This window comes from Alnus glutinosa, chromosome 11 (assembly GCF_958979055.1).
Source record: "Alnus glutinosa chromosome 11, dhAlnGlut1.1, whole genome shotgun sequence".
NCBI classification, from domain to species: Eukaryota; Viridiplantae; Streptophyta; class Magnoliopsida; order Fagales; family Betulaceae; genus Alnus; species Alnus glutinosa.
Genome location: NC_084896.1, coordinates 26,464,077 through 26,485,665, shown reverse-complemented (window position 1 = coordinate 26,485,665; position 21,589 = coordinate 26,464,077). Strand labels below are relative to the sequence as shown.

At 37.0% G+C, this 21,589-nt stretch overlaps 2 protein-coding genes across 3 annotated transcripts; both read right to left on the bottom strand.

Annotated features, from left to right (window-relative positions):
* Positions 1–560: 560 nt before the first annotated feature.
* On the bottom strand, positions 561–10,947 carry LOC133881924 (protein CHROMATIN REMODELING 25). The gene is made up of 21 exons (XM_062320998.1): positions 10,674–10,947; positions 9,682–10,062; positions 9,286–9,372; positions 8,941–9,181; positions 8,711–8,836; positions 8,549–8,605; positions 8,372–8,458; positions 7,886–7,981; positions 7,605–7,655; positions 6,039–6,113; positions 5,834–5,920; positions 5,336–5,427; positions 5,111–5,243; positions 3,792–3,911; positions 3,557–3,670; positions 3,357–3,440; positions 3,155–3,232; positions 3,021–3,079; positions 2,249–2,438; positions 2,061–2,159; positions 561–921 (listed from the first exon to the last, which is right to left on the bottom strand). The coding sequence occupies exons 1-21, from the start codon at positions 10,856–10,858 to the stop codon at positions 577–579; spliced, it is 2,787 nt and encodes a 928-aa protein (XP_062176982.1). The 5' UTR covers positions 10,859–10,947; the 3' UTR covers positions 561–576.
* Positions 10,948–17,945: 6,998 nt separating this feature from the next.
* LOC133882685 (UDP-glycosyltransferase 89B2-like) lies at positions 17,946–20,662 on the bottom strand. 2 transcript variants are annotated; one of them, XM_062321889.1, is made up of 2 exons: positions 19,113–20,662; positions 17,946–18,349 (listed from the first exon to the last, which is right to left on the bottom strand). In XM_062321889.1, the coding sequence occupies exon 1, from the start codon at positions 20,536–20,538 to the stop codon at positions 19,138–19,140; it is 1,401 nt and encodes a 466-aa protein (XP_062177873.1). In that variant the 5' UTR covers positions 20,539–20,662; the 3' UTR covers positions 17,946–18,349; positions 19,113–19,137. The 2 variants fall into 2 exon arrangements, with proteins under 2 accessions (XP_062177873.1, XP_062177874.1); XM_062321890.1 differs by having other exon boundaries at positions 17,946–18,294.
* Between the last annotated feature and the right edge of the window lie 927 nt (positions 20,663–21,589).

The window sequence follows — 21,589 nt, the reverse complement described above, 5'->3', positions numbered from 1 at the left end:
TCCGCTATTTTGTCCAGATCAATGGCCGAGTCCTGTCAAATCCGGTCGCTTTCCAATTATTTTGGCTAGATCCTGTCAGATTCCGACCATTTTGGCCAAATCCACCCGGCATCTGGTCCGCCAAAATTTGACGATGGCAGCTGAATTTCAACAATCGGATAACAAAATTTGGGATTTTCGACGGTAAATTCGAGCTACCAATAAGCTCTAATGCCCGATAGTAGTAAATTAAAGCCGTAAATCGTTTTCCAAAAGTTAAAACTCTTACGGTCAAACTAAAAATAATTTTCGTTGACCATTATTTTCGCCCCTACCAAAAACCGTAAAATGCCAAAATCATTTTTCAGAAATCATTTTACGCCAAAACAAATGGAGCATTAGTACCAAATTAGTTCTCATATGAGTTGAAACATACTGGATATAAAATAAAAACCAGTTCAAAATTAGGTTTATTTTATTTCTTGTCTAGTTGAGATCAAAACTAAACCAGTTTTCTAGCTTACCAAACATTTCCTATAACCTGCTTTGTTTGCTTACCAATTGTTTAAAACAGCAATGAGTATGAGCTGAAAATCTTTACTGAAAATCATCATCATGTTCTACAGTATCAGCAGATAATCTTTTCTGAGGTAATTGATTTCCCGGAGAGATTTTAGTCTTCAATACATCCGTTGAACCTTTTAAAGTAGTTCTCACTGATTTCATAGTCGCCCTTGGCAAAGGCTGAGGAAATGAATTCCCATCGGACAAAACTGATTGTAGCGGTTTTCTATATTGCTGAGAAAATGGCATGGATTTTTTGGTCAGGCTTTCCTTTGATTTGAATTCGTTCTCTTTTTCTTCTGCTCCTCGCATCTTTGGGCTTATTGACTCAATAGGTACAAGCTTCCCATCCACTTGATTTGTGAAGACAAATGTCACCTGGAACAACATGTGAGTCTTATGTATCTACTTTCCACTGGACGACAAGAGTACAAAAATATAGATGTATAATGTACGAATAATGTTAGAACTACAAATCGTCTCCAACTCCTTTACAATTTGCTGACACGTGTTAATATGTGATTTGAAGGTGTTAAATCTTTTTTTAGTGGCTAACATGACTTCAATCATACGCTGATACGTGTTAGCAAGTTGTAAAAGAATTATAGGCCAGCAGTTATAATGTACATGATATCATATAGGGTTATAATTCACTAACAAGGAAAGTAAAGCTGGTTTTTAGCACAAACTTGTGAATTACGAAACTATTTAACTAGCATTAATTCTATTAGTGTTTATGTTTGCCAAAATAGACCATGCATTATATGCTTGAGGCATAAAATGCTCTGGCGCTATGCATCCATGGGATACTTGACGCAAATAAGGAAAAAGGAAAAAACTCTAAAAGCTAGTGTAATAAGTTTTCTTTTATATGAGTGATTGACATTTGTGCCAAAGCTGGGTTCCTTTTACCAACACAATGTAGAAATGACTCGCTTTTTTTTTTTTCCTTTTTTCTTTTTTTTAATGACATGGAACCTCACCAAGGCAAGGCCTTTCGGACCCACTCTTAGAGAGTAAACCTTGGATACACGATCCCGCCTGTCAGAACCGTGTAACAAATAGCCAAGAGAATTCCTAGTGCAAAATCGAACCCAGAATATCCGAATCTACGGCTCATACCAAAAGTGTCATTTGATCACTAAGCTGCACTCTGACAGGTCATGCTATGATATATGCCCGCATCATAAATTTCTCATATTAAGCAAACACATGCAGGGAGAAAACTCTCAACGCTAGAAAAAGCTCTAATACTTTTTTATCACAAAGGGATCTAAAAGGTGGTCACTGTGAATGTTGTGCGGTAGATGCTTCACTAAGGTTATTGCTGCTGATTTACATTTTCTAGTTCGGGAAATAATGGCATATTATAATACTCAAGGATCTAGAAAGTTTTCAATCATGGTAAACCTTTGTGACCAAACTAAAAGTGATATTCTTTCTCTTCATTTTTTTTCATATTTGTTTTTTTCTTTTAAGAAAACAGTTAAACCAAACATGTCAAACTATTGTCACACCTGATCACCAGCTGAAGCTCGGAAAATAGCATCTGGTACCGAAGTTGAGAGAAAATGATGCCCCCAACTACCTAAATCTTCTTCTAGAGGAGTCCCTGCCTGAAAACATCATGTCAAAGATAAGAATCAGATTAGACACCTAAAACGAAATTAGAAGCAGTAATATCTACCGAATAGATGTGGACAACCTGTTTCTCTGAGCTCTTTAACTTATGTAAGCATCCAGAAATTTCTGCAAATCCACCTATATCAGAGGTTTCTTGAGCAGATTGAGAACTAATATTTGTTGATTGGTTTCCATCTTCTTCTTCTATGCTCTCAGGCATATCATTGTAGTTTTGGCAACGGATGCAGTTCATCTGTTCATGAATTTCAGACCTACATATACATAAATGTAGATATTTACGCTGGAAGATGGACTAAAAGATTCAATATTATTATCCGAGTATGAAAAAGAAATCTTGAAGCAAAGAAGCATTTCAAAGGAATTCAACCTACAGTTCCAAAAAACAGAACAAGGTGGGAAAGCAAAATTGAAAAATAAAACAGAATAAATTTGGCATAAGGTAGGTTGTCATTACATATCATCTTAACTATTCCGCCAGTATCATCCATGTGTACCACAGTTACTGATACCGTGACCAACTTCTTTATAGGACCAAGTGTTATGATTAGTACTACGTTTGATGGAGAGAAAAAAAAGGGAGAGCAAAAGACAGATCTACTTTTATGCTTCACGAGAAATTCAGAATTGCATCAGGCCACGTGTAACGTGCAAACCATCATAGAAAATATAAAGAAATGCCCCATTGGTATCATGTGAAAACTACATATTCACAGTTATTTAGACTTTACAACCTGTCCCTTCAGCAAAATCATTCACCATGAAGTACATGCACATATAGACAACATTGCATTTGTCAATAAAATTTAACTCAAAAACTAGAAAAAATACATTACCTAACATTCTCACGAAATGTAAAAAGATCACGTAGATCTTCCATCGAAAGAAAGTTCGCCTGAAAGTAAGTTTCACACATCATTCATTTAAGAGCAAATGTCAACTGCAAAGCTGCACGCAAAGCAATTCAAACCTGGGTTGTAAGGGTATCCGTTTGCTCCTGCTGGATCACTTTTTGAAGCCCTTCTTTTGACATCTGACGCTGGTAGACCTACAGGAAATTAAAATGGTTTATAAATAACAATCTAAACACAATTGCTCTGAATTACCATGAAAATGCAGATAGGGAATAAAAGATAGTGGTTGTATTATCCAAATTACTTCCACATTGAAACCTTTTCTTCAATTGTTCCTGTACTCAAAAATCTGTAGATGTATACTCTCTTCTTTTGTCCATCCCTCCAGACTCTTGCCGCAGCCTATTAATGGGTGGGACACATTGTAAACAATAACGATTTTATGTCATAGGAGAAGATTATGCATATTTTATCACTCATATCCAGTTCATCATCTGGAGTCTAGCATAAGCTATTACTTGTTTATCATTCGCAGGATTCCAGTCAGGATCAAACAAGACTAGTCGATTTCCACCTATCAAATTGAGGCCGCAACCACCAGCCTTGCTGCTTAAGAGAAACACAAACTCATCCTGCAAGATGTTAAGTTATAATTATTTTATCATTAAGAAGCCTAGTAGAGCCCTCAAACAAAATAAAACAAATAAAAAGCCTAAATTCCAAAATACATTTACGAAGTGAGAAATGGTCCACCTTTGAAGGGTCATTGAAGCGATTGACTAACTTCTGTCTTTTACTGATCGATGTTGTTCCATCAAGCCTCAAATATGGGTATCTCCTTTCACGACACAACTGAGCAAAGAGGTCCAGTGTCTGATACATCATAATCACCTTAATTTAGGAAAACAAATTGGATTCTATGGGGAAAATCCATTGCAATAAATAATTGCTAGACTTTAAAGAGTAAATTGTAGTTGGGCCGTAACTCATAAATGATCAAATGATTTGTTTTAATTAGCCTAAAGGAAGTTTGACAAATTCTAAATTCTAGCAGGCACTTATCTAACAGACGACAGCTATGGCAGGATTTTAACTAAAATGAAGAACCGAGTGATGGTTTCTGACTCATTGAAGCAATAACACGTGAAGAAAAGAGCGAAAGAGATTCCAAATTGATGGGAACCTTGACAACCAATATGTTTAAAAAGGAAAAGAATTTACTGAGTCTTTTGGTCTTGTAGGATGACAAGAAAACTAAAAACATAAGAAACTTGAGCAAAACAATATGGGCAACTGGAGTCATATAGTTAGTTATATTGTTATGGCATTTATTTTAGAGAAATTTCAGTAGTTAAAAACTTTTAGTTTGACTAACAATGACATTCTACACAAAAATAGGTGCATGTTTCGGGTGATATAGCAGTAGGTTGATGGGCACCAAAAAGTTTGTTCGAACAAAATAATAATAATAAAAAATCAGGAATTAATTCTTATCATAAACAAAGAGTAAATTTATATCAAAAGAAATTAAACAGACTAGATATCCAAATTCCAAAGAAGCAATGTGTGCGAGGAAGAAAAACAAATATCCTAAATCCTAATGCTGTAAACCTTGAGGAAAGTACATAAAATAACTGCATGAAGGCAGTGCGAATGACATCTTGGATGAAAACAGAACAGACTTCAACCAAACATTGTCATCAATAGTTACAATTTAGACTTTGATTCATAATAGATGTTGGAGGATATTTGAATGTTACCAGCGACATAACTGAATAGACAGATATGTAAACAAAATGTATTCTACCAGGCAGGGCGCTAACTGCTATATGATAACATGCCATCAGCTCAGCCTCCTATGCAAGGTTTGTGCAATGACAACTATATTTTTAGCCTCACCAGCTTCAATACTGACAAAATATGATATGCTGCCTAATGGAATAGCACTGAATAACACATCAAGAGCTGTACCCCCTTACCAGAGAAATAGAAGGCAATAATACATACAACTGGTTGATTCTTAGTTCATTCTCCTCAATCCTTCGAGTAGCCAAAATCACTATCTTATTTACCTGAGTATAGTTTGACACAAGGACAATACGATCATCGGTCCTCTGACGTAGATGACCCAGTAACCGGGCTAAGACATGCATTTTCCCAGACAACTCCACCCAAGCCCCATCACCGCCAGTCCATGATCCAGATCTAGCAAAATAAGGAATAAGAAAACTATGAGATTATAATTGTTGAACACAAGGTATAAAACATATAAACAGAACATAAACAAGAATGCTTACCTCCCGGAGAACATCTCTGGTGGGAAAAAGCGAATACATTCCTCAAAACCTGAAGTTCCTGGGCTCCCACTTTTTATAGTATCATAGATAAGCTACAAGATAACATTATCTTCCATGAGGATGAAAGCAATACCAACACTTAAAAGTTAAAACAAAAATATAATGGGCAACATAAAAATAATAAAAAATAAATAAATAAAAAAAGGGGTAGAAAAAACTACTTACTGTGTACTTACAAAAGCCTATATGACCTAAGATTTCAAACAGAATTTAACCTTTTTAAGAAATGGATTTTCCTCTTCAATTCCAAAATGAAAAGGCCTGCTAGTTATAGCGGATAATTAAAAGATCTCCAGAGAACATCAGGAATGTACTATTAGCAAATGCAACCATCTCAATATTTGCCCTTTTTTTGGTTCTCAGAATAGGTCCATAAGAGGATATTGACAGAAGCAACATCAAAGCGAGATTATTATTTTCCCTCAGCATTGCTCATACCTTTGGATGATTGCACAACTTCTTAAGAGCTGTTATATAAGCTAAAATCTTTGATTGCTTCACCTCTTCAGTAATTGCCCGCTTAACCTGTGTTTAGGGACATGGAATAGCAAAAATGTTCAGACAGACATTCTTGTTATTAACCGGTAATAACTTTCTTTCAAAAAATACATGGTGTAGTAGCTGAAGAAGATTGAGAACCTACATTTTTGGAATGTATAAAATGGTTGTATAAGTCTGATTGGAGAGGAGTCAACTTGCAACAGACAACTTCAACCATCTGCAAGTAGGAAAGAATTCAAAAGTCACAGGTTTTAAATACCATGATTTTAAGATTGTTTACAGCACAGACGGACAAAAAGGTAATTATGTAGAAAAGGTTACTCTAATCAACCTTCTAAAAGATCAAGAAGATTTGCTATATTTTGTCCAAGCAAATACATCTGACTGGCAATGCTAAGGTAAGGTTCAACTAAATTATTATTCCATCTACTTGAATATCATGAAGTAATTAATTTTCTACTTCTCACAGAAAAGGAAATGTGTAAACAAATAAAAAGTGTATCATAAGTGGCCAAACTAACTTCTAGACCCCCAAGATTACAATCCTTAAACTCGACAGCATCAAAATCAACCAAACATCACAGTCCTAATCAAACGTGACGAGTAAATAAACTCATAAGAATATTTTCTATTCCACATTCAAATCAAACTTGGCTTTATGATTATGCTTCATAGTTTATTATGAAATAAACCTGAAACGTGTCTGTTAGTGATGTATTGATCATGCTGCCCAGTAAACTATGTCAATTACATGAAGTTAAATTAGACTGCCAGATGACCAGGATAAAAGAAAGACAATTTCATGCACAACATGTTTAGGTGGACTCGTCCAACAATGCTCTTGATAAGTTGATCTCAGACCAAGAAGAATGGCATATTTGTATGAAGAAAATGTTTGCCCAATGCTAAGAAGAAATGTTTCAAGATTTTAAGCATTAGATAGGCAAATCAATAGGTTGATTAAATTATCTTAGCAAATCTTTCAAGATTTAAAGCATTGGATAGGCAAATCAATAAGTTGATCAAACTGGATAGCAATATACCTGCCTGTCAACTGAGCTGATCAAACTAGATAGTACTTCAGAGCCTTAGGGGCTCTGTTTAAGTATCTTATTGAAAAGTACCTACTTATTCCTTTTCCCAGAGGACAACTTACAGGACACAGAATCCACACATTGTATCTGCTAGGAACTTCATATTGAATATTGTAAGGGTTGGAAACATCCGTTGAAATTCCACAACTTCAAATGACGGGACTGCTATTTCAGCACCTTTTTTTTTTAAAGGTGAAATCTAGGAATGCAGAGCATTCTTTTTTATCTTGGACTAATAAGGTACACTGGACACCAATCCAATCTTGATACTGGAAAAAGAAAAAAAGGAAACTACAAGCTACTGCCTCACTATTCTTTCTGAAGTGAACTCTAGCACCGCACCCTTGCTACACTCATATACTAAAAAGAAACCCCACCATACCATAAAAATAAATCTTCATCAAACTTCATTTATAAAATATCAAGATACATAGCAGAAAATGCCCTTGAATACAACCAGAAAGTTTCAGCTCATGTTTAAAACTTCGTATAGTACACAATCAAATAAACAGATAAATATTATAAAGCAAAATGTCATATTCAGCCAGAAAATAGAGGCAGCCAGAGAGAGAGAGAGAGAGAGATTTGCCATGTAGATCAAGCAAGTGCCATACCTTTGGTGGCAAGTGATTTGATAATAGTGCATTAGTCCTCCGCAATATACACTGAAAATAGATGGTGATGAGTTAATTGAGAAAAATAGTATACAAATGCATTCTGATTGAAGACCTATATTAGCTATCCATCAGTTCAATAGAATTAAATACTTCTAGTATCAACCACGAACTTCATATTTCTATGACGACAGTAGTGAAAGATGCTGATACAACTGTCTCTCAATCATTAAGTGATAAAGCTGACTTTTACAGTTTTCATGTCAACTAGAAAACATTACCTGATTAACTACCGCACTTAGTTCTGCAGCTCGCTCAGTACCTAGCTTCTTGTCTTCTTCACTGGCAGTAGGTTCTCTTCCACAAATAATAGGCGCCTTCACAATACACATGTGTCACAGTTTCAAAACAGAATGAACATGCATTGAAAAAAGAAAAGGAAGAGGAGTTTAAAAAAAAAAACAAAAACAAAAAACAAAACAAAAGACGACTTGTAGTACACCATTAGCATTTTAAGACAGCATCAGAGTTAGCAGCAAATTTGTCTTGTTCTTAGCAAGGAGCAATACCAATTTCCAGAACACATAGCTATAGCAACCAGTAAGGCATCCCTAATCCCTCTACGTCAGTGAAAAGGAGGAAAATAATAGAGAGAAACAAATGAAAAACAACCTCAGCTAGTAGAAAACTGATTAACTCAATTCAACAATATAATCTCATTCTCAACAGCTATAAATAATATGTAAAAAGTAAATCAATCAGATCACCTCATAATAACGGCGAAAATATGCAACATCACCCAGTATTCCAGGATTAGTAAAGTTAACCATTGCAAAGAACTCTTCCAGGTCATTCTGCAGGAACATGCATTGAGAGACAATTATGATGCAGGAACCAACACTAAATCATGAGATCTAAAAGAATCTTGTACAAGTGCCTTGTACCTGCATTGGTGTTCCTGACAACAATATACGGCGCTTGCATGAAAGAGAAGCCAGTGCCTGATCCATAGAAATGTGTATTGATAATTATAGAAAAATAATAAAAATTTGGCATCTAGATAAAAAATAATAAAAGGAAAAATATAACTTCTATATGTCATATACCCGATTTGTTAACGTCTGATCATTTTTCAGCCTATGAGCCTCATCACATATGAGAAGGTCACAAGATTCACTATGACTAAATTTTGATGAATGCAACCGGAATGTCTCGTATGAAACAATCAGCACCTGGGGAAGTATTCATTGAATAAGTGCACCTTTCAAGACATTTTTTTTTTTTTGTGATAAGTACATCTTTCAAGACAATTTCCAGAGTAGTTGCATAAATTTACCTGTAAGGGACTGCAGGGACTTGTGAATCTGTCAATTCCAGAGACAACATCATCTCTGGTGCTTTCACAGAGAGAAACAAGTAGAACTCTCTCTCCAACCCACTTCTTGATTTCAGCCTCCCAATTGCTTACTAGACTGGTAGGAGTGACGATGATGGCCTTTTTAACCATCGGCTTCCCATCAAACCCTTGACGAAGAAGTGTATACAGTAAGGTGATTGACTGCAATGTCTTTCCCAAACTGCAAAGATCAAGCATAACCTTCTGAAGATATGAGGAGACACAATATCACAGGTTATACCCAGAGTAAAAAGATAAAGAGGAACCAGGAAGAGAGATATTCACCCCATATCATCAGCCAGAATGCATCCAAATATATTCGCTGCACTACATAACCCCGAAACGCATTCAAACATAAACCGAACCCCTTCTCTGCAGTTAAAGTAAAAGAACTATCTCAACAATTAAAAGAAACCACGACCAATTGAAAACATGATTCAAATTACTAAAAATCTTGGACACTTTAACATTCAAATTGCAATAGATGTTTAAGGGACAGATGAGTAAAATTAAATAAAGATTCTGTTTACACTCATAATACATGAGGAATAGTGTCAGTTAAAAATATGTCTTGTGACCAGAAGAAAAAAGCTTTTTATACAGTAGCCAGAAGGAAAAAGCTCACCATATAAACCCTATGCTGCATATAAAATTTTTTAGATTTAATATCATAAGCATTACCTTTGATGGGGTCGAAGGAAACGAACAAGCAATGGGTCAACTTCTATTGACACCAAATTAGCAGCCCCATCCTCAGATTCTTCAGCTTGCCACAATACCAAAGGCTCAATTCCAGGTGGCAGAGTCACATTCTCTTCGATTATATCCTTCTCAGCAGTACTTGGTATATTCAGTATATTGGTCATTGCAACCCATGCTGGCCTTGAAGAGCCCCAAGGGACAAACCGTTTGCGGGCACAGAGACGACGAGCAAGCTGTTCATTCCTGTTGTCATAGCCATTAGAGCATGGAGGTTTAAAGGGTTTTCTACAAGTTGCTGCTGCCTCTGTCACCGAAAGAACACGTGGAAGGAGTGACTGTCTTTTCACAACGAGGTTGCCCCTGATATATACGACCACAACATCCAACTGTAACTTAAGCAAATTTTACTTGAAGTAAAACCATTTTGAATTGGATAAATACAATTAAAAACCCTATATCAACATTTACAACTACCAACTACAAACCCTTGAATCTATATTCAGTACAAAAACCTATAATTTTTCAAAAAAAAAAAAGGATAATCAAAAGCGCACACAGAGAAAAATTGGGGGATGCTTGAGATAAATTGCAAGAACAAGTTCACTTAGTGCTCCGATTGGTTTCAGTAAAATAAAACCCGGCGACAGTAATACAAGCATATAGCTTAAGCCAGCTAAACACATATTCCGGAAACCAAAAAAAAAAAAAATCGTAAACTTCGATTTTCTTCAGTTTTCCCCCATTTTCTTTACAACCAAACGGAATTTCGCGTTAGTTAAACTCCAATCCGTAAATCGAAATGTTAAAATTTGACGCTATAATTGGAATTCCGATATCGACAAATCTTCCAGCAAAAATACAAACACCTAAGTAGAAATGAAAGAGCTCCTACTTTTTAGAAATTTAAGATTCACAGACACATAAATCGCATCTTAGGGCTAAAATCTTTGATTCACAAAATCAGATGGTACCTCACGAGAGCGTCGACGTTCTTAGATTTCCGATCTTCATCAGACGGAGCAGAATGGCCCAGAGACGGTTCATCTTCGTTGTTGGAGTCTTCGAGCTCTTCTTCTTCTTCTTCGCGGTCGGCGGTGTATTCATCACTGGAATCGCTTGCATCAGAAGCTGAGAGCACCTCGTATTCGTCGTCCATGGAAAACCCCTCTCCTTCTCGTTTCTCTGAGTTCTCAGACAGTGTCGCTCCGTTATTTTGGATTCTCACACAGAGAGAGAGAGAGAGAGAGAGAGAGTTGCAGATTTAAAGGTATGGCATTTGGCGGTAAAATGTGCGCGAGCTTTTGTTTCGAAAGGTGCGGCCAAAGTGGGACTCTAGAGGCTGCCCAAAAATGTGTTTTGAAAAAATAATTTTTGTATCATTTAAATTATTATGATCCATATATAATAATTTTGAAAAGTATTTTTTTTTTTTAATTTATGTTTTTGATAAATTATTTTTGCTGTAATATAACGAGATCGAAATTGAATTCCAATAACTCATCATACACTATTCTTTTTTCTTTTTTTTCTTTTTTAAGTGCATCATACACTATTCTAAGTTAATACTAAATACTAAATCTTACACCCATATGCTTTATTAATAAGCATAAGACTCACGGTCTAAGGGGGTGATTTTGGTTTTAAATCTAGTTTTTGTTTAGAGAGCTTTGGTTGCATGCCAATTTTGTTCTTTCATTATAGTTGCTATTGACTTTCTTTGTTTTCCGGGTGTTGCCCTTTCTAATAGGAGCAGTGATTCACGGGGGAACCTTTTTCCATCCCCCAACCGGCACTTTTTAATAAAAAAGTAATATCTGATGTAACATTAGAGATTACTTTTTTATTAGAAATCACTTTTTTATTAAAAAGTAACGGTTGAGGGACGGAAAAACGTCCCCCGTGAATCACTATGCTTCTAATAGAGAACTATTATAACGGTGACTTGCTTTCAATAAGTCTTGTGGTGGCCCCTCTTGTTTGATTAGTGGAGATGATTCAACTCCACTTATATTGGTTCATTATTTCTTTTCTTAACCACGTTTTTTGTTAGAGTTGTACTTTATGGATAAGTAATCACTTTACTTTATTAAGAAGTATCTTGCACTTTTATTCTTATAAACGATTAGAGAAATGAGAGGAAAGGGAGTCTTATCGCACTTAGCATAGAGTGAATTTTTTTTTTATTTTTTATTTTTGGGTATATTGGAGCTTTTAGACTTTGAGTAATTTTCTCCTTGTAATCGTTATGATAGTGAATTTTCTCATGCATCTCGTACAATAGATAGACCTCACATTGAAAGAACCATTAAATTAAATCTTAGTGTCGTATGTGATTAATTCAATTTTTTTTATCTTTTTTTTTTTTTTTTTTGGCATTTCACGGATTTTGGGATATAATACATATTTCCTAACAAGAACAATGAATATTTTGTTGAGGGCAGTTGTGTAGAGTTTGGATAACCTCAACACTATGAGATCTCCATCGTATGTTAAAAAGGCTTCTCTTGTATTGGGTGCAGGAATATGAGACTTCTTAAGGATGTTGTAAAAGACTAGTTCAAGAATCTGGTTTGCTACTCGTCCCTCTAATGATACCATATGCTATATGTGACATTTACTTTTTTAGTCTAAAATTTTTACTACATTTTATATGATTCCATGCTCGACCTTCCAAATTTTACAAAGAGCATGGAGCTAATATCATATGTGTTGTATGTGCTCAGGTAAGTTTTAGCTTATGAATCTTAGATTGTATACTCTTAAGGGAGAATATTGGCCTCCTCGGGTACCAGGCTCAACTCGAACACCAAGCCCATTGGGTCCACCCGACCAAGTCAAAACGGTTCAAGAAAAATTAATCTATCCAAGCCCATCAAGATCATTTGGGCCCAACCGGTTCACTCGATCCGACTACCCGACACTGGAAGCTGACCCGGGTACCTAGTGACACCTACGTCCGCGTATATCTCGGGGTTACCCGGGATCTAAGGGATACGACGCATGATACAAAACTAAATCGTGCGCCCGAAGCTTCACCAATGACATGTCACCCATAAAGGATCGTGCGCCCAAGATAAGCGGTCGTGAAACTTGAAATATCCGTATGCCCGAAACCAAGTCTTCTTCAACTATCGATTCCTGCATATTCCGAGAATTATCTTAACTACTCCCTAATCTCTATAAATACCAAGATCTCTTGAGAGATTGAGGTACACTCCTGATCTCCTTAACATTACTCGAAGCATTTACTCTCAAACAATACACTTACTTAAGCAACGGAGTGGAATTGTCGGCATCCCCCGACACAGCTTTCACTTGCAGGTTTCCAAAAAGGAGCCCATCGGCGAATTATCGATCAACACGTCACCTACCGGAATACTGTATCAACATATACGGTTCTATATCTTGTCATCTAACCTGTAACGACTCATTTCAACGACATAATATTGTCTACTTTTGGCTCTCCTAAATCATACTTCCCAAAAAATCACTTATCCTGGTACTGCTCTTGCATTAGCACACTTAACTGTAAAGTTTTGATAAGTTCATAGTCATCACGGTTTTAAAATACTTTGTGTCAAAAAGGATGTGAAATATACATATAAGCACATTTACATACATTTCCATACACAGGTGATGTAAAACGTCACATAACCTATGCTTGTGGATCAATAGATTTCTAACGAACCGTGAGGAAAGACGTGTTGATAGACCATTGATAAAGAAAGTAATATCCATGCTAGAAAAGATGGAGATGGAGGATTTTGAAGCGAAGATGCTTCGAAATGCTTTTTCTTACGAGTAATGCTACATATCACTATTGTATATTCCTTTTGTCTCCTTAAAATTGATACGGCTTTTAAAATCACCATTAAACTTATGATAGATCACTATTAGATTTTGATCCAATTGTAATTTTAATGGTTACATCAATTTTAAAAGGACAAAATAAAGATACAATAGTGATATATAGCATCACTCGTTTCTTACCATGTTGAGAAAGCATCTATTAATTTGGATTTAATGGTTTGTAGGTGCAGCTACGTGAGTTGTTGCTAGAGCCCGATGATCATGAAGTGAAACTAGTCTATGGATTTTGATGTTCTATATACTAGAGATAATAAAGTACTTGACTTTTAATCTATTTCTTTGGCAATATGCTTTCTTTTTTCCTTGCTTTTTATCTAGTTCGTTTATCTTGCAGAATGAGGATCTTCGTCGAATTCATAGACTTTTGAAGGAAGTGTCAAATGTCTTACCTCTTCTTATTACTGCATTTATTGCTGAACTTTTGGTCGAAGAGCTGGAACTTATACATACTTTCTTTGTATGTATTGATCATAGTAGTAAAAGACTACTGCATGTCTAAATTGCAGAAAGTATTAATAAATGAAAATTAATGGGACAGCAGTCCCCTGATTAAACGTCCACTTTGAGCCAATTGCAGCTGTATACTATTCTTTGAAACACTACTACTGAGCCAGTCGATCGAGATTATAAATTTTGTCCAAAGTCTCAACGATTGTTGCAAAATTACTTAGAACTTTAACAGAGAAAACCTCTCCCTTAGATTTTATGTTAGTACGATTGTTTACCAATGTGGTATTTCACAGGAAAAAAAAAATGTATATCAAAAGAAAGAAAAATTACATTTAAGCCTCTAAAATACTGGCCATTTTGAAAGTAGTTTTCAAACTATTAATTATTGGACTCTGACCCTTAAAAGTACAAAAAAGTTTCAAAAAGACCAATATTATCGAAATATACATATAATACTTCTGTCACGTGTTATTTTTTAATTAAATAATAATAAAAATTAAAATTAATTTAATTTAAAAATTAAAAAATTAAAAAAAAAACTAATATATATATATATAGGGGGGGTGGCCGGCCACCCCCATATTTTTTTTAAATTTTTTTTTAGTTTATTTTTAATTTTTAAATTTAAATTTATTATTTTTTAATTAAAAAAATGACACATGACATGAGTATTATATTCTTATTTCAACAAAAATAGTCTTTTTGAAACTTTGTGATAGTTTGGAGGGTTAAAATTCAAGGATCGATAGTTTGAAGGGCTACATTCAAAAGATCCGGCTTCAGTACTGTAGTTTAAAACTACAGCACATCTGCTGTAAAAAAAATAGAGGGCCAAGATTATTTTTCTCAAAACACCGTCGTTTCACTTAAGTGAAACAAAACTGATGGCTGACGTCCAAGAAAACGTCCGTTTGAGAAAGGATCCAACTGTAATTTTCGTTGAACACCGGTTTTTTTCCTTTAATAAAAAACATACCCTCTTTGATATCTCTTGTCCGATTTGAGCGAGTGCCAAAACAAAGCAATCTAAATCTGCTTTATAATTGCAACAATTCTTCGCTGCTTCACAATGATTTACAATTATGCTGGTTGTGATGGGGAAAACATTGTGGCCCTATCTGAAGATGACCCGAAGCTAGAGGACGTATCAAAGGACTACACGACTTGGGTGGTGGCACCCGTTGAAGCTAGGGTGAGAGTGATGGGATTAGAGGGGTCCTGGAAAATGGGTTTTGGCTGAAATGGAAGGCCGCCAATTGCAGCGATTGGGAGAATAGTGGATGGTTTTTTGGATTCGTGTTCGACGACGACAACATTAATGGTATTGGAGACTTCCTGGGCGTGCTTTCTTTTTGAATCTGCAAAATCAAGCTGATCAAAACATGCTAAAATGGACCCTCTGTTTTTAGCTACAGAGGTCTTCCAAGATTCCCATGGCAGGTTAGTTTATGTTTTGTGTATTGGGTTTATCATTTTGGAATTTCTTTTTGTTTTTGAAAGCAAAATAGATTTCTTTTTGAAATGGTATTGTGTGAAAGAGACGCAGATCGGCAGATGGGCAGGCTGAAGCTACAGAAAGCATCGCCGAAGCCATCTGAATCAACAAAAAAAAACGATAAGACCGTTATAGAATCTGGGAATCACTGAAATCGCTAAAAACAAATAGTTCAACGAAAATTACAGGCGGATCCTTTCTCAAACGGACGTTTTCTTGCCCGTCAGCCTTCAATTGTGTTTCACTTAAGTGAAACGACGGTGTTTTGAGAAAAAAAATCTGAGCCGTCTATTTTTCTACGGCAGATGTGCTGTAGTTTTAAACTACAGCACTGAAGCCGGATCCACATTCAAAATGGTTAGTAGTTAAGGGATTAAAATGTAATTTTCCCTCTAACGAAATTGGGCCAGTAGATAATACCAACTCATTCTATATTTTGGCCTTAAAACTGATGACGAATGATTTTCACGCTACTGTTCACGGTAATGTGTGTTTTAATTCCTCTATTTTCTACAAGTTGTAAAAAGTGTGGGAGCCCCATCAACCTGTTTTGAATACAAATTAACAGACAAATTTCCCAGATGCTGAAGTTTTCCTTTGAGGAGGGAGAAGCTCCCGTTTTCTTCCGAGAGAGTCTTCGGGAGGTTTTTTCGCCGGGGGAGGATGGCTTTATGCCTCCCTCCTCCCAGTAAAGGCTTCCTCCTAGCCTTTTGGGCTATGGAGTAGTTTTTTGTTCATCCATGGTGTGAACTAGTGGAGGTTAGGTCTCTTCCAGCCATTAGGGCTGTGGAGTTTTGTTTCTCCTGGTAGATTCGGTGGTGGTTGTTCTTCCCCTAGCCCTCACTGGGCTATGATGGTTTTATGTTCTTTGTTTTTCTGGTTTATTTCTTTTGTTCAGGCAGGAAGACTCAACTCAAGACGTCCAATTGGGGGAGAGACCAATCTGTTCAATGTTGTCGGCGGTGGGTGTTCTGGCCGACCTTTCATCTTTTTCTAAAATTTTTGGAGCTAGATCTACGCATCTCCGCTGATTTCTGATAGACACGCCTCCCAGCCGCAATCACCATCGTTCTTTGCTCCAGCTACTGGAAGTGTTAGTCGTGTCGAACATCGGAGCACGACACATGGCCATCACGCGCTAGGGAGCTTTTGCTTCTTGGGCTGCGTGAGAGGGTCACGCTCAACTATTTCAGGCCAAGCACGGTGGTGACCGGGGTTTAGGACGGCCGATCTGCAATTTGGGTGTCGCCGATGGCGGCGCGTGTCCCACAGGCACCGTCGTCTAGCGAAGACAGTCTCTGCCTCACTGCTGCCGGCCTGGATTGGGTGTTTTCTGATTGTTGTGTTTGTGTATTCTATTTGTTTCTCTGATACAGTCTGCCTTTGTAGTACCCAATTTTTACTGAAATATTTGTTGGCTTGTTGCTAGATCGACTCTCTTTTATTTTGAGAGTGAGTGTTATTGTAAAGAGATGTTAAAATGTTATTCTTGTAAAATTTGTGATTCTGCCTAGACAACTGTTTTTTAAGTCAGATCCTTCTGACTTAGAGTGTAAGGGTCTTGTACCTCTTTTCTCGAGATGTAAGTCTTCGAACCTTTTCAGCAATATATAGTAGCACATGCTACATGTTCTTAAAAAAAAGAAAAACAGACATCCCACTCTTTCAAACCATCAATGCCTACAACCTAGCCAATGCTTAAGAGGCATTCAGTGCTGGCAGGAAAGAAATAGAGACTTACAAGTCTTTCAATAATATATAGCACAAATCCATTTATCTAAAGACCAAAGAAGTTGAGGGAATCAAGCTTTCATAATTGATTTAAAATACAGTTTTGAGTAAAAATATTTGGTCTAGGAACAGAAGCTTTTAAATCCTCTAAATTGACAAGTACATTTTAACACTTGAAGCTGCAATGTAAAAATCTTATTTTCAATGTCAAAGGCACATCTTCAAACTGCCCCTTCCTTGTAATTAATACTTAAGTGTCCATGAACACACTTCAGGGACCTGAAGCTGTCAATAGATGGGCTTGAAGAGAGGCTAAATCAGATATAGCACCCTTCAAATATTCCTTTTGAGTAAACCTCTGAAACTTGAAAAAGTAAGCAATCCCAATGGCCAAAATCGTTTCATTCTCTTTAGAATTTTTGTATATTTCCATGAAGAGCTGAAAAAGTAAATCATGATTTTCCATACCAAAGAATAGACAACAACTGTAGGCAGGGAATTGAAAGAGTTTTGCTTAATAGACATCACCCACCATAAACATCATACACATCAAATTTTCAAACAGAACCATCAAGAAACTATTCAGAATCAAGAATTTTCAAAATCGAAATGGATCAAATTCATGTAACTACGCATCATCTCACTCACAGCCATTAAAGGCACACCACACATCATACCATCTAATCACCTCAAACCCAAAAAGAACCAAGAGTAAAATTAAACCATTCGCATACTTGTGGCCATATTCATAAACATGATTTTAGGAATTTTTATTACATGAAGTCTAAATAATCATGCATTAATTAAATTAGTAAACTCTGAATTTAATCTTACTCCTATGCAAGTAATTTCTGTGTTGAGAGTCACCACACTTTCCAGCCCAATACCCACCTCTTGGCTCTAGCTGTCTTCGTTGCCGTCCGATTGGATTTCCATAGTTCTGACTGTAGCGCTGAGAAAAAGTTCGGAGGCGTAGCCAATCCAACAAGAGAGAGAGAGAGTACCAGGGAGCTGCAGATGATGGCGGAAAGGAGAGGAAGAAACCGCTAGAAAGAAAGATGAAAAAGTGTTCGTGTGAAGCCTCGAACCCGAGATCTGAAACTGTGCACATAAGTTGGAGAACGGTTTTAGCGTGTTTTCTTTAGAAACAAGAAAATTGTTTTCAAAAACAGTTGATTTGGCAATGAAAAAGAATATTGATTATCTTCTACTTTTTTTTTAAAAAATCATATTTTATTTAATTTTTTAAAATTTTATTTCATAAAGTCAAATTTCGAAATTCTAACAATGAATTAGAATTGAATTCTGATTTCAAAAAATCTAACACCCAAACAAACACGTACAGTTTCCATGTTTCATGTTTTTCCTTGTTTCTGTTTTCACTTGTTTTTGTTTTGAAAACAGAATCATTTCCATTACAACTGAACCATTGTTTGAACCCTCTAGTTCAACAAGTTCCACAACTTCAATCCACTTCTCTATAAGAGAGATCAATCTGAATTCACAGTTTAAATCAAAATAAGTTGCAAAATGTAGTACAACTTGTAAGTGCAAATAGTCAATCTTCTTCCCGAATATAAACTTCTACGTACATGATAAAAAAAATTTTAAAAAAAAAACTCTAAAAGAAGGCATAATTCCCATCCTATTCATGCATGAACTCATAACAGATAATGCACCTTTAATCCTATTAAAGAAGCATGCTTGTAAATCTGTTGGACCTTGATACATTACTTGATAAATATAATAGTCTCAAAATGCTGAAGCTTTTTATGGACCTAAATATCAGTTTGGACATGTTTTTTCATCAACCAAATGCAACTACCATTATCACTCAAAGATAGCAATCCATCAGAAATCTCACCTGGATTATATCATGCTCGCTCTAATTACTTTCTATAATCTGCTAACAGCTTCGCTATCTCGTCCAAAGCTTGATGTGAACTACCCCCTCTGCCGGCAGTGAGGGCCGCATCACTCAGCTCTTTGGCTCGGACCCTCTCTGGCCTACCTCCCCCAACCGAGATTCCCAACAGTCGAGCCAACTCGGTGGACTCCGGTATGTTCTGACGGCCCCCACCAACCGGGATTCCCACCCCTAACTGCTCCACCAGCAACCTGGAATTCGTGAACTGCTCCGCACCCATCGGCCACGTCAGCATCACAACGCCCGCCGCAATCCCTTCCAACACCGAGTTCCACCCGCAGTGAGTCAGGAACGCACCCACGGCTCGGTGCCTCAGAATGGCGACCTGCGGAGCCCACCCCTTGATCACTAAACCCCTGCCGTCCACGCGATCTTCGAACCCACCAGGAATCACGCCGTGGTCGTCACTCGCGTGCTGCTGCTGCCCAGCGGGCTCCCCCACGCACATAATGAACTGGACGCCGCTAACTTCCAGCGCAGCGGCCACCACATCCATTTGCTTACTATTCAACACTGCATGGCTCCCAAAGCAAACGTAGACAACCGAGTTGACGGGACGAGACTCCAGCCACGACATGACCTCATGACATGGCACAGAGATGGCCCCACCTCTATTGGCCGGTTGCTCCAAATCACCGTCATCCGGAGGCAACACAGGTCCCACGGCCCACACCCGATCATGCCCTACTTCTCTCTTCAAATGGTCAAAGTAAACGCGTTCCAACTCCGTGAATGAGTTAAACACCAATCCCCAACTCGCCGTATTGGCCAGCATGTTCTTTTTGTAAAATTCCCAATCTGGGTCTCCTTCTACACCGACTCTATACTGCTGGGGGACCTGCCACCAAGGGTAAACAGGGGAACTCGGGATTCTCGGAAGCGAAACTAGGAAGTCGATGTTCTCTGGATCATCGTTCTTCGGTGGGTCGCGACACATGGAAAAAGCCACCGACATCCCAAAGGCACCGGAGGGAGAGAAGACGAGACGCGGTACGCCGAGCTCACACGCGAGGTGGTGGGTCCAGCCGAGGAAGAAATCTGAGAGAATAGCCACAGGCGGCGAGGAATGGGATTGGAACCACTGGAGGAGGATAGGATAGTGAAGGTCACGCAGGGCGCGCATGTTAGCGAGGAACCTGTTTTGTTGGGGAGGCGCAATATCAGGGGCGGGGAGGACCAAGTGGTTGAGAGAAGATGGGTGGGAGGAGATGTACGGGTCCAGCAAAGGGAGGTTATTGGTGGTGACTAAAACAGTGACGGTTAGGCCGCGGGTGAGTAACCGCTGGGTGAGGTCGAGGATGGGTATAATGTGGCCCGCGGTTGGGTAGGGATAAACGACGATGTGCACGCCGGGGGTGGACATGGTTAAGAAAGCTGGGAGGGAGGCTATTCGTGATTGCTGGGCAGTGGTTGCTAAAACTGGTGAAGGGGCTGTTGCTTTATCTAGTCTCTAGACGATGAGCTTCTCGAGTGAAATTTTCTATTCTTTGACTAATATAATGGCTTGGTAATGGTGCCCGGATTCTTTGGCCTCGTTTCACACGTAGGCACTGACGTAAGTGGTTGTCGACAAATTGTACAGGGAGCTTTTCCCTTACACGTAGCACTGTTAATTATTAATTTTTTTTTATTTCTTTATTTTTTTATTGATGGTACGTTTGGCAACTCAATTTTTTAAAAATAAATTCAATTAATTTTTTTTAAAAAAACAATCTTTTTTATCAATTTTTTTTTCAATTTTTTCTCGTAAAGTCAAATTTTAAAATTTACATACCAAATAATAATTGAATTCTAATTTTAAAAAATCAAGCATCAAATGTACCATAATTATTGAGCTAAAGAGCTTTAACAAATATGTAACAACTTAGCAATTCATTAGTTATTTTATAGAGCCGGGTGTGGAGCATTTTTTTTTTCAATATGACTAGTCAAAATTAAGAGTTTTAAGGATATGTTTAGTACACAAAATAGTTATTGCATTAAAAAAAAAAAGAAAAGAAAAAGTCTCGTTAAGAATATAGAATAAAAGTATAGATATGCTCTTACACATGGAACAACCATTTTTTTTTTTATAATAGAATATTTATTTCTCATACGCGCATACCAAACGTGACCTAGGGTTTATTTGAATTTATGGTTTTGAAATATGCAATTGAAAAAAAAAAAAAAAAAAATTAAAATGTGATATTTAAAAACACAATTAAGTGTAAGGTAAAAATAATAGTTTTACTTTTAAAATTACAGTTTAGTTAGTAGAATCATGCAATTTTCAAAACACACCCATTACCTCCAGTTTAAAAATGTAAAATTTCCGATGTTTTCAAACGGTTATTTTTAAAAAAACTCACCCTAAACAAGACACTTTTTTTCCTCATTTTGTCTTTTTTTAATTTTTAAAATACACTTTCGACTTA